This window comes from Elephantulus edwardii, unplaced genomic scaffold (assembly GCF_000299155.1).
Source record: "Elephantulus edwardii isolate Elephantulus edwardi_28Jun2011 unplaced genomic scaffold, EleEdw1.0 scaffold00132, whole genome shotgun sequence".
NCBI lineage: Eukaryota > Metazoa > Chordata > Mammalia > Macroscelidea > Macroscelididae > Elephantulus > Elephantulus edwardii.
In genome coordinates this window covers 1,635,962-1,650,171 of record NW_006399882.1, presented here as the reverse complement: position 1 = coordinate 1,650,171, position 14,210 = coordinate 1,635,962, and the positions used below count along the sequence as shown (strand labels likewise).

Here is a 14,210-nt window from a genome sequence, read left to right as displayed (position 1 = left end):
TACTTTGTGAGCAAACCAATACGAAATAAAATGTTTTAAAACTTTTTTAAAAAGCCATAAAGAAAAAACTTTAAAAAAGAAAAAAGCATTTCAAGATCTATCCTGAGGTACAATGCTGTGATAGGATGCTGTTCATACTCAGACAAGGAAGGCCTGTTAATATGGCTATTATGCCAATCAACAAAATTCTTCTTTCAGTTATTGGTGCCTTAGTGGTAAGAAGCTGTGCTGCAATCCCCAAAGGAAACGGTTTGAATCCACCAGCTGCTCTGCTGAAGAAGGACAGACAATCTCTTTTAAGATTTTACTTTCTCTAAAAACCTGCTGGAGATGGGTGAGGTTTTGTAGTTTTTATTGCTTGACTCGTCCATATTTGCTTTCTGTATTTTGAAGACATTTTATGAGTTGCGCCCCAATATAGAAGCATTACATCTTTCTAGTAGATTGATCATTTTATTACAAGTAAGCATATTTCCTCATCACTAGTAATATTCCTTGTCTTGAAAATCCTCTTTCCCTGATATTAGCAGTTCAACATTTGCATTTTGGGTATGCAAGTGTGTGTGTATGTTTTAGCCTTTATTTTTTTTTCTCTTTCTATATCTTTATATTTAATTATTCATATAAATATAATATACTTAGGTTTTGGGGGTTTTATCCAATCTGAAAATTACATTAAATGTAATTAATAATAATATTCAACTTAAGCCTGCCCAGTTGCTCATCATTCTTTAACTGTTTCTCTCCTTCTGGTAGAATAAATGGAAAGTCATTATGTAAATATGTGGACATGTAAAACCTTTAAAATCATTCTGCTTAGAGAAAATGTGTCGGCTTCTCTAGGGAGAACTGAGAAAACTTTTTCTTCAAGAGCCAGATAATAAATATTTCAAGCTTGCAATTCAACCTCTGGCACTACTTTCCTATTGCCGCCTCCAGCAATCATTAACAATACGTAAATTAATGGGTATGGCTGTGTTCTGATGTTTACAAAAACAGGCAGCTGATCCACAGGCTGTTTTACCAACTCATATTCTAGAATAATAACCTGCATATTTATGTTCCATATGGGCTTTTTAAATTCTGTTCTATATTGTTTTCTTTGTCACCCATTTCTGAATGTTTTGAATGACTTGTTTTCTAATTTATTAATTTCTTCTGTATCCCTATCTGAAACTTAAACTACCTGATAGGTACTTATTTTCCCTATTTAATTTTTTCCCCATTTTTATTTCCAGACTTTATGTAATTTTAGATTCCAGTTCTCTGGGAAAATAATTCATCTTGCCATCACTTTTCTTTGACAAATTAGTCACTGCTATGTTAGATCTTAATATCTGAAAGGCTAATGAGTCTATTTTATTATAGTTTTGGTGAGGTGGGTTTTTTTCCCCTTCATGGGTTTTGATATTTATTTCTGGTCTGCCAATAATTGGAAACTTATAGGCATTTGGAGTTCTAGTTGATATTACCTTCCAAAGAGAATTTTTACCTTTGTTTTTTTGTTGTTTGTTTGTTTGTTTGTTTAAATTAAAGTACTGAGAATTGTTATTTAGGGGCATGTCATCTTTTTTTTTTTTAAATTTAGGATGTTTATTTTTCATTTCAATGAACATCTGCAGAGATTTTGGGATTCCATTCATTCATTGTTGCACCCTTCTCCCCGCACAAACCCCTCCGCCTCCCCCCCCATTTGCTCCTCTCCTTGAAAAGCAAAAGAAAAACTCCCTCATTGGTACATAATCCCCCCCCCCCGCAATGTTTCTGATCTTTAACTTTATAAGCATCACTTCAGTGACTAGCCTTGAATTTACTTCTTTGCATATTCATGTACAGATCTCTAAGATAAAGGGGGGGGAAACCCAACATTTTGTCAAATGAAATGTGAATGTTGACAGATTCTACCACATTGTTCTCTGAAGAACATACAGCTATTGATACTTTCTCAGTCCCTCCACACGAGGCACCCCAGAGTGCCTGTTCCCCAGTAGCCTTGGCAGCACTGCAATGTTCCCAGACTTCCATTCCACTGGCACAAGGGTGGGGGATTTGATGTGCCCATTCATCAGAGCTGTGTGTGGGGACAAATGCATCAAGAGAAGCAGAATTCTTTAATATCACAAAGGTTCAAGGACGCAGATACAAGACCAGAAAATCAACTGCAGTGTGGCCATCGCTCTCCTGAGGCGTGTAAAAGCACAGTGGGTGGACATAGCCCAGTTCTCCGGTTGCCCTCAAAATATTGGATGAGATATGTAGGTGAGTCTGGAGTGAATCAACCAGGTAAACGTGAGGAAGGAGCAATCCCCCAGAAGGAGCTGCCTGAGTGCTCAGATCACCGAGAGAAGCTGAGCCTGGCTGGAGGACTGTAGCGAATAGCAGTGCTGTGGTTCCCACTGCAGCATCCCACATCAAAGCCCTGCACACATGGGCCATGGCGGCTGAGATGACAGAGTGCTTGATTAGCAGCCTGGAATGTCCAGATGAGGTGTCTGGTGTGTTCAGGGCACATGTGCATCCAGAAGAACCCTAATAATTCAGCAGGGCTGACGTATAAAGGAGTCATGGGTCCATCGGGTACATGGCAGAGTGAGGACAGAGATGAAGGACTGCGCTGACCTCATCCCTTCCCCCATCCACTCTGCAGAATAAGCTTCCCCTGGGGGGGCCACCATGTGGGGGAAGACGTCTTTGTAGGGCAACCAGTAATGAGCTGTGGCCATTTACATCAACAAATGGACACCATATTGCCAGTGGGAAATGCGCCCAGAATCCATATGGCGGGAGGCCTGTTAATGAGCTCCGGGTGCCCAGAGCATCAGTCCCATTTAGATTTTGCCAAGCAGGCAGGAGCAGAAGGAGGCCAAAGCCCTTTCCTGCTGTGCTGGCCCAGGCTGGGCTTTCTCCTACCAGTCCTTCTCCTTCTACATCACACCTTCATCACTCAGGCCAAACTTACACAAGAGAGAAGACCAGCTTCCTTGATATCTGCAACTCCTTGTTCTCTATCTCTTGGTGTGAGACCTTATAGGATATAAGATATGATACACATGGGTGGCACTTCTAAACTAGATGATCTCTTATAGGAAAGAATTGTGGTAGTCTAACAATTAAGCACTCAGTTACTTACCCAAACTTGTTTCTCTCTGTGTGGGAGAAAGACCTAGTGCTCGGTTCCCATAAAGTTTGCAGCCTGGAAAACTGAAGAATAGTTCTCTGTTGCATGGGTTCTTTTGTAATGGAAATCAAGTTGAGGGGACCCAACAAGAAGTCTTGCAGAAAGAGAAAGGTCCTCGCAAGCCAATGGCACTCTGACATAATGTGTTTGCCTTCGGCATTCTACAACATCCCATGGTTCCCTGCCACCATGAAGTGAGTTTATAAATTTTATGATAATGGTTTTAAACTAACCTTCATAAAATGAACAAATGGTCTAAAAAAAATTACTAAGTGAAAACCATGATTCAAAAGTAAAACTAGTAACAGTAAAGAGCCAGAGAATTAGCACTTTTCCTGAAAGTACTTTCATTACCCGTGTCATGAGCAAAAGCAAGGTCAGTGCAGGACAAATCCCTCTGAAATGATTTCGAAGACATTTGAGCTATAGATTTACATCCACCATCGATGGAATCCCTGCCAAGTGAACATGGCTAAACACTCAGAAAAGTTGGCAGATCAAGTCTACCCAGAAGTGCCTCAAAAGAAAGACCTGGTGATCTACTTCTAACAAGTCAGTGACTGAACGTCCTATGGAACACACCATATCTCTAACACATTTGGGTTCATTCTGAGTCAAAGTCCTACAGAACACGTCACAGCTCCACTCTAACACACATGGGCTCATTCCTGCATCAAAATCCAATGGACCACATCACACCTCTTCTATAATACACATGGGCTCATCCTGTCAAAATCAACTATGCAAATATTGGCATCAGTGCTCAGAAAATGTTTTATAAAACTAGGACATAAGAAAAAGAACTTAGAGAGTCTCTGGTCTAAAAAAATCAGGACTTTCTATATCACATTCATGTTAAATGGCACTGAGAAGAGTCAGATTTCTGATTGGGCAAAGTGTCTAAGCTTTCTTTCTTTCTTGTTACTGTTGTGTGCTGTCAAGCCGATTCCAGCTCACAGCATCCCCATGGGACAGAGTACAGCTGTCCCGCAGAGATTTCCTGGCTGCATCTTTAGGGGAATCAACCATCAGTTCTTTCACCCGGTGCTTTCTGGACCCTCTATGTAGGTTCAGACTGTTACCTTCTCAATTGACAGTCTGGAACTTAGCTATTTCTACCACCAGAACTCAATATCTATTTAAAGAAATAATTTCACAGTTTACAAGAAATTTTAAAGTTAGCCATTGAATCCAAAAATAGATGAAACTCTGCACAAATGAGGCATGTCGAAGGACGCTGATATTTTTCCTCTTGTCTCCTGACCTTCTCAGAGCTCGTATCCCTGAGTCATTCAGAAAATCATGTGCTGCTTCCCTCCAAACATGGGCCAAGCACCCAGTGATTTGCACAAACACATTTGTTGACAAATGAATAAAATCCTGAGCCATAGCTTGTAAAACCACGTTGTTTGGACCCTCCATCTCGCTTAGAAAGGCCATATAACTGTAGAGGATGATATTTAACTGACCGTGAAGCTGATTCAGCACCTAAAAGCTCACCATGTTTATCCTAAGCCTCTCAACACCTCTCACTGCCCTGAAAAATTACCCCCGAGAAGACCCCAGCTCCCAACTCCTGCACCTGGAGAAAATAGACGCTTTGAAAGCTGAGGCAATGTAACATGAAACAATCTAGGACATGCTGCAATAGCAGAAATAAAATCTAAGCAATTTTAGTTTTTAGTGTGTTTATTTCATTCATATTCCCTCATTTAGAGGATTCCCCAAATATTTCACTCCTCTCAAAGTACATGTTCCCCAAATTCCATGTGGCTCCTGAGGACACTCTCCTTTGCAAAATGAAAGAATAGTGTTGTCAAGTGATGCTCCTCAATTCACTTCTCAACTCACATCTGCAACCATGAAAACTGAGGCAGAAGACTCAAAGCAAAGTGCTATATCTGAACCCCAGTGGAGAATGGTATTTTATTTTTAAAAGAGCGGATGTTTCTTCAAGTTGAATGCGCCTCCGGCCAAGCCACAGGATGAAAGTTGTGTATCCTTCTTCAAGTCAGGCTGCAATCCCAGTGAAAGGTGTGACCTTGAACAAGTTCCTCCCCCTCTTGAAGTCTCAGATTTCTCCTCCATCAAGTAAAGTCCCTCCCATTTTTCCCATGCAGTCTTTGAAGAAGCTGTCCTCTGGCAATGATGAAAGAACCCCAGGAGAACAGAGAAAGAGCTTGGACCAGGGGTGCTCTCTGATATGGAAGAACCTTTGTTCCTTTCATGAATAGACAGCCAGCTTACATGAAAGTGAAGAAAATTGTATGTGGACAAGATCCTCTATTCTGGTTGCTCTACCAGAAGGAAAGATCACATTGAACTTTGGAAAAGTAAAAGAAGAATTGCAGAAGCTGTGATCTTTATTTGTATGGAATTAACCAACGAGATAGAAAGGAGAGCAAGGAAAGACTGTGCCTGTCCTTAAGCTTAGCTGCTTGACTGGAGCCAGCCATGGTCTGTAGAAGGGTTGTGCAGCCTTGGATTGAGTGCTGTGTCCAGTTCTCCACTTCAGTTCACAGCTTTTCCACTGCCTCTGTGACCTGGACGAATGAGGTTACGTCTCTCAGCATTGAAATGTTCTTATCTATGAAAGCATGACTATAATGATGTTTTTGTATCCTGCCTAAGATGGTTTCCTTTTTTCCTACAGGTTATTCTCCACCCCACCCCAAATAGCCCCAAACAGTCAGAGTGGCACAAAATGACGGTCTCCAAAAACTGCCCTGATCAAGATCTAAAAATCAAGCTCGCTGTCCGAATGGATAAGCCTCAAAACATGAAGCATTCTGGGTAAGTGGTTTTGTTTGGATCTTTTGTTTTTTTAAAGTGCTGATTTTGGATACACAAGCCTTCCTTTCTTAAATTTTTTTAAAAATACACATGCATTCTATTTCATGGACTACATGACAGGAAACATAAAGCATCCATGAAAGAATGGATTGAAAAAGTATTTCTTGAAATACTTGACTTTTATATTTACTATAGGCTTCCTGAACTCATGATTATCATAACTTCTTTTTTGCCGGTTGTCAAGACTGATCAATTTCTTCCTTGTATAGAACTTCTAGTGTGATTAACAATTTTCTAGAAGCATCAAGGTAATTCTAGTTCGGGAGTGTTTATAGGCTTAATGTACCTTCTCAAGACATCCAGAATCTTCAGACCCATTTATTACTCACTTTAGCAACTACATCTGCGAGGTTTGATTAGTTGCTGTAGGCACCTTCAAACAATTAATTCAGACTGAATCTGCTTAAATGTCACTGTTAGATTCATGACAGAAAAATACTAATTTTAGGACCATCTTCTTTTTATTAAGGTTTGAGAGGAATGATAGATTAAGTAATTTTAAGTCAGGCAGAAAGAATAGGTACAAGACGGCCTGGTTTTATGGATCAAATCTGTGATTTACACAGAAAAAACCTTACTGACACTGGGATACATGCTCAGCAATGGCCTATTAAACTACGCTTCTTGTATCTTCCATCTCAGGAAGAACCATGCCATAAAGAGGAGTTGGGCTACCAATATTTAACCCAATATTTAATGTAATAGTTAACCCAATATTCCACGTAAGAGCGGATGGGTAGTTTTCAAGTGCTTTGCAAGTGACATTTGTCAACTGACTGCTTCAATTCTTAACTTTTTTAATCAGTAGAAAGATCTTAACTAATTATTTATTGGATACGTATATGAGCTCTGAAGACTTAGTAGTAAGGAGTTGCACAGCCAACTCAAAGGCACTGGGTTTGAATCCACCAACTTCCCCTTGGGGTAACTATCAGCAATCTCTTCCCTGGTGATTAACTGCCTCTGAAAACTCGCTGGAGGGTCAGCTATGGGTCATTTCTGACTCGATGGTTCACAACAATTTTTTATGAAAAGACTTAAATAATGACCTACCAACAAAACTGAGGCTTGGTTATGGCTATTTGTAGGTTTGGGAAATTCAGAAACCAAATCAGCCCTTGTCTGTATAACAGAATGCTTAGTGTAAGTCAGCAGCTGTCGTTGTCATTCACTGTCACGGTGTTAGCTGTAGTGCATGGAGACCTGTGCACAACAGAGGGAGCTGTCACCTGGTCCTGCATCGTCCCCAGGATTCCCAGCATGTGCATCACATCAGTCCTTCTCACTGAGGTCTCTCTCACCTCACTGACCCTGTGCTTCACATGATGTTCTTTGGGGATTGATCCCTCCAGATGATGTGTTCAGAGCAAGCAAGCCAAATAGCATTCTGTCGTCATCAGTGAGGCTTATCAGGATTGCAGTGCAGCTTCTTGCCACTGGGACACTGGAGCTCCCTAATCAGTAAGGGTTTGGTGGGTTTATGTCCAAAGAAGATCAGCAGACTTTTCTTCCTAAACTACCTTAGTATGGAAGTTCCATTGATCCCTTTCTACTACCACGATGGGTGACCTTGCTGGGATTTTCAATACCAGTGGCCCAGCTTTTAGCATCATAGCAACACAGAGTCAGGAGGGAGTAGCCAGAATGGATGAGCAGGTGTAATCAACGTGTGGGGAGCAGGTCACTAACCTTGGCCTCTTAAGAGTTGTAGAGAGTTGAGGAAACTCGAGACTCAAGAGGAGGATTGATACTTAGCAACTAGGGCAGCAGAGGAGGCCGAACCCAGAGAACTCAAGATGAAAGAGAGACTACACACATCTGGAGACCCATTACAGAACCAAACCCGAGCACTACATGGAGCTGGAGGCTGTGCATGGTACTGTCTCAGGGCCATGTCTGCAGGCTGGGATGAAACTCCACAGAGCTCCCTGCTGTGAACCAGAACACAATACCCTCTTAGTCCTTAGTACACTCAGTCCTTTCCCACTCATCTGTGACCAAGTCCAAGGACTTTTCCTCAATTAAATGTCAATGTCATTTCTCCCTAATACATCTTCCCTTCAGTGGTAAGCATCCTACTCTTACGACAAATGGTTGACAGTTCTGCTAGATAGCACTGAAAAGGAGACCCACGAGTTGGTGGTGGTTGGTTTTTTATTAGTATTGGTTTGCATACAGCAATTAATGTACATTGAGATTCATTCATGTACCTCATGTTTTATATAATCCTTCATTTATGTTGTGTTTCATACAATCATTCATATGCATTGTATTTTGTACCATTAAGTACAATTGATAATTGATCTATGTCTCTTATTAACCCATCTTTCAAGTCCCCATTGAAATTTTCTTATTTTTCCCAAGATACATTCACACATGGAATACTACACAATGATTTTGTAAAATACATGGGCAAGTCTAGAGAGCATTATGCTGAGTGAACTAAAGCAGTCTCATAAGGACAAATACTGCATAAGACCATCATTGCAAAAATAGAAGGGTAACTAGTAAGATGTGGATAAATATAAGAAAGGGGATATGCAAAGGAGGAAGGGAGTGGGAAAGGAGAAGAGGGGAAATTGCTCAGATAGCAGACCCTGAACTTTCAGCAAAATAAAAGTCAGTTGTTGAAGGGTTGCCTCTGGCTTGGAGCAACCCCATGTGTGTTAGAGGAGAGCTGAGCTGTGCCCCACAGCTGTGCAATGATTATGAAATAAAGAATGAATGAATCAATGAATGAATGTGCAGTAGTGGCATCCACTTCCTAAATAACATGACTGTGGAAACTCTATGAACTTTGATAAATGTTGATAGTTGTAGAAGGGCTTCAGATCTTTTGTTCATAGGGTCACTATGAGCCGTGCTCAACTTGAAAGCAATCAAGAACAAATATTCAGGGCTTTCTTCTGGCAAAACCTCCAACATTTAAACTCCAGCACCTAAGCATAAGTATTTGCACCACTCAGAGACTCCGTTAGTGAAATATTGACGCAGTAAATATTTGCTAAAAGAAACCAGAGAGTAATAGAACAGAGAAAGAACAGAGAAAAAGGAAAGAGCAGATTAGAGGAGGTGAGGGGAAGGGAAATCAAGAATATGAATGAATACATCTGTCCTACAAATTACTTTTTTTTAAAAAAAAAATAATTCCTTAAAGGGAATAGCAGCTCAACTCACCTTCTAGGTTGCTTTGAAGCGCTATACAAAGAGTTTTACCAACACTCTCTCATTTATCCCCACAGCAACCACTTGACAGCTTATTATTTTTTCCGTTGGACAAATTCCCATTTCGCACATCCTTTTTTTTTATTTACCTTGTTTGAAATTAAGCTAACTGATCTGAACTTGGTGATTTTTCTGTTGATTCATTTGTAAGATTATGAACTTATTTCAGGCCCCCTTGACCTCAATGGTGCCAAAAGAAATTGGTGGTTCCTTCCTGACACATCCCATGGCTATTGCACTTCAATAAACTGCCATTCAAAAAATTGCCCCTGCAGGAAGTACAGCCGGAGCATCAGAAATAGCTGGGGCAGAGTGCACTGTGGGACCACTAGCACCACATCAGCGTGGCTAAGTGGTAAGAATTTGTGCTGCCAAACCAAAGGCGTTCAGTTCGGATCTACCAGCTGCTCCATAGGAGAAAGACGGGCAGTCTCCTCCTATGTTATCAGCTCTGAGCTGGTTCTGAGTTGATGGTACAAAACAACACATCAAGTCTAGAGTGGCCTCAATCAGGGTAAACAGCCTGAGTTGCATAAAGGAGATTAAAGGAATATAAAAAAAGCTTAAAGATTACTTTTTCCTCACTTAAAATGAAAGTAGCTTTATTAGGCGAGAAGTCAAAGAGGAAAAGGACTGTTAGGGTCATAAATTGTACCTGCTTTAATGAGATTTCTAACATAAAAGGAGAATCAGAATTAAACTGTGAAGACTTCTTGTTCTTTCTGCGCTTCCTGAATGAGCCACAGGGCCATTCAAAATACTTCATCTTTTTCTCTTTTAGTTGAACAGGAAAATGTCAGTGAGAAAAAGCCACATTGATTTTTGGCCTAAAAACATTATTATCTGGGCATATTTGAGAATTATAAGCTCTTATATGACTTTCTTCTTCTTCATTTTCTATGCCCATATGATGCCTTCAAACCCAGGAAGCCCATCCCCATGCGTTAGCCCATGTCCACACTGAAACAGCTTCGCCAGCGTCATTGCCCTCCGTCTCACTCACTCCCCCCAGCCGCTCAGACCGGGAACTGTGGAGCCATCCCTGGAGGGTCTCCTTATCTCACACCGCTCACCATCCATCAGCTTTTTTCTCCCCCCTCTCTGGTGGCCTAGTGGCAAAAAAGCTGCAGTGCAATCCCCGAGGCAAGCGGTTCAAATCCACCCAATGCTCTGCTGGCAAATGAGGGGCAATTTCCTCCTGTAACAGTCAGATCTGATTTGATGATACACACACACACACACACACACACACAATTAATAAAATAAAATTTAAAAAAAGAAAAATCTGGGCGAGCTCTGGTGGCCTAGTGGCAGGAAACTGCACTGCAATCCCAGAGGTGCGTGATTCAAATCCACCAGATGCTCTGCTGAAGGAGGAACAATTGCCTCCTGTACCAGTCACATTCAATTTGACAGTACACACATTAAATAAATACATACATACATACATATAATTTAATTTTAAAAAAAAAAGAAAACTCTAGAATTTAATACCCCATCTCCACCTCCCTGGCACCATGGAGCCACATCTTCCTGGATTGGCCAGCAATCTCCTTCCTTCTGTTCTCCCCCCACCCCCTTGTTGTGTACCATCATGTCGGATCCGACCAGCACAGGAGGAGATTGTCCCTCCTTCTCCAGTGGAGCTTCTGGTGGATTTGAACTGCACTCAGGATTGCAGAGCAGCCTTTTGCCACCAGAGCTCCCTTATTCCTTCTGTTCTTGCCTCCTGGTTAACTCCCCACCAGCAGTCAGAATAATTTCTTTAAATGGAGTCATTCCAATGCTAGGAACTCTCTTCATGATTCCTCTTCCCAACCACAGTACAAGACCATGGCCTTAAGGTGGCTAAGAGACCTCATCTGATAAGGCTCCCACCCCTTATCTGACTCTCCAACTGTCTTAGCCCCTTTGACCTTTCTCAGAGATTCTAGAACATTCCTACCTCAGGGCTTTCTCGTCCCTACCATTTCCTCTGCCTGCGATGGGCCTCCGTCTCCCTCACCCAGGTGTCCACATGGCTCACTTTGGTACTTGCAAGTGTCTGCTCCGTCACCTCATCAGAATGCTTTCCCTGCGCCATTTGTGATTTTCTCATCCTTCTGCTCTATTTTTATCGAGCACCTGCTGTCGCCTCACATATTATATTGTCACTTTGTGTATTTGTTTTCTCTCCACCTTACTAGACTGTAGGTTTCACATCAATGCAAACATTTGTCTCCGATGGTCACAGTGCCTAGAACAATACCTGGCATATAGATGAAATCAAATACATTCTTTGTGGCATGAATGAATTAGTGATTAAATGAACCCTTACTTTACAGATAGGGACATGGAGGCTTAGAGAAGTGAAAAGTTTCCCCATAAGTCAGAATAAGCTTCAGATCTGGGACTAGAATTGTGCCCTTATATTCAGTTCAACCTTAGTGGACAGGCCAACTCGCTCATCTCGGTTGTGAATGAGCCGGGATCAATTCATAGCTGACCTGCCAGCAGGTTTTCAGGAGGCTGCAAATCTCACAGGAGGAGATTGCACATCGTTCTCTGATGGAGCCGCTGATACAGTCAAAGCACCAGAGAAATGCTGCCTTGGGGTTAGCAGGACAGCTAGCTCTCTATGAGACTCAGCCGCCAGAGTTCCCCAACCATTTATGGAGAAACCTGAGACTTGAGTAAAGCGGAGTTCTTCTCCCTTGTAGCTCTGCCTTGAACTCCTTCATCGAACTATAGTCCAACCAGGAGTCATTCACAGTAATTCTGCTTTTCTTTTTCTGTTTCAACAAATTTTAAAGAAGATACTGTTTCACTGACAAAGAAGATTAATCAGAACTGGCTTTGACAAGCACTGTGGCAATTGGACAATTAAAACAGACATTCGGGGGGCGGGGGGGAAAGAAGAACGAACTGGGGAGGAGGGTAGAGAAAACAGTGCAACAATGAATGAATGAAAACCCAAAATCTCTGTAAATGTTCATTAAAACTAATAAAATTGAATAATAATTTAAAATAAATAAATTTTTTTTAAAAAAGAAGATACTGTTTACAACACCAACTGTGCTTCTTAAAATCCTCTTTCTTCTTACATTTCCTTGCTCTGCTCCTTCGCTAGACCTCTCTTTCTTCAAAGCCATCACTTTCCTCTCTTTCTCATAAGTTTTCACTGCTCACGTAAGCACAAAGTGTTGGACCACACAGCCAAACTTTGTATTTTGATATCATTCCATTTTCTCTCCTTTGTTTATTATTTATAAATGTCAACTAAGTCATACTGGCTGGCTGTTCTCTGTTAGGTACAATCGAATTGACTCTAACTCTCAGCAACTCGATCCACAGAAGATCAGACCCTTGCCTGACCCTGAGTCATCCTCACATCTGCTCTGTGCGTAAGCCCTGTGATGCCGTCGCTACGTCAATCAATCCATTTTTCTGAGTCTTCTTCTCTTTCTCTGAACCTTCAGTTTTCCAAGCATGGTGACCCTCCTTATAGAGTGTATGTGAGATGAATACCATATTTGCCTCCTGGCTATACTTCTAAGACAAATTTGGTTTTCCCCTTTTGGCAGACCATGGTATATTCAACACTCCTTGCCAACATCACAATTCAGAGACATCAATTATTTGAGATTCTTTATTCATTGTCCAACTTTCAGATGTATATGTTGTTGCTATTGTTGTTGTTGTTGTTGTGTGCCATTTAATGGAAACTGACTCATAACTGACTCTCCAGAGAGTTTTCAGCAGTAAATCACGTGGGAAGAGATTGCCCATCCTTCGCCCATGGAACAGCTGATGGATTTGAACCTCATGCCTTTGGGATTGCAATGCAGCTTCTTACCTACCACTAGGTCACTGATTAGAAGCAGGAGTGGCATCCACTTCGTAAGCAACATGCCTCTGGAACTTCTATAAACGTCAATAAATGACAATATTTCTAGAAAGGCTTCAGACCTTTTGTTCATAGGGTCTCTATGAGTCATTCTTGACTCAACAGCAATCGACAACAACAACAACAGGCCACCCATGCTCCCCACATGCATATGAAGCAAGTGAAATATCATGGATTGGGTCAGGTGCACCCTAGTCTTTAACTGACATCATTGCTATTCACACCAAAGAAATTCTTAGCAAATTTGGCAAATGCAAGACTTTTTTTTTTTTAATTTCATGACACCTACCTCCACCACTGTTGACTATAGATCCAAGTAAAAGGAAATCCTTCAGAACAACAATCTTTTCTCTATTTTTTATAATGTTGCCTATTGGTCTAGTTTGTGAGGATTTGTTTTCCTTTATATTGAGGTGTTTCTTCCATAAACACTTCAAATCCTCTTCACTTTAGCAAACAAGATTATGTTATCTGCATCTCACGGGTCGTTGATAAGGCGGCTACCACATTTTTTTTCCTATATAGCTTGTTGCTGTTGCTGTTGCTGTTGCTGTTGCTGTTGCTGTTGCTGTTGCTGTTGTTGTTGTTGTTGTTGTTGGGTACCTGGAGTCAGTACTGACCCATAACTGACTCTCCATCAGGATTTCAGAAGCAGTAAATCACACAGGAGGAGATCGTCGGCCTTTCTCCTGCAAAGCAGCTGGTGGATTCAAACTACCTACCTTTAGGTGTCATCAAGTTTGTTCCAGTTCATAGAACCGTGGATACAGAAGAATGAACTAATTCCTGGTCCTGAATCATTCTGAAAGTCATTGCTATGCTTGAGTTCACTACTGCAGCCACTTGTTGTCAATGCACCACATTTAGGGTTTTCTTTTTTCTCACTGACCTTATCCTGAACAAGTATGACACCCTTTTCCAGGAACTTGTCCCTTCTGATAACCTGACCAAATTTCGTGACTCACTTTCAAGGGCCATTCTGGCTGTTCTTCTTCCAGGACAGACTTGGTGGTTCTGCTGGCAGTCCGTGTTATAGTTCAGATTCTTCACCAGCACTGTGATTCAAAG

The 14,210-nt window shown here is 41.3% G+C and overlaps 1 protein-coding gene across 1 annotated transcript in view; it reads left to right on the top strand.

The window, feature by feature from the left end:
- The window catches only part of CADPS (Ca++-dependent secretion activator), a 560,788-nt gene that overhangs the window by 309,158 nt on the left and 237,420 nt on the right, over positions 1-14,210 (top strand). Inside the window, exon 9 of the mRNA XM_006893865.1 lies at positions 5,832-5,971. Coding sequence (XP_006893927.1) covers positions 5,832-5,971 — 140 coding nt within the window. The remainder of the gene's footprint in view (positions 1-5,831; positions 5,972-14,210) is intronic.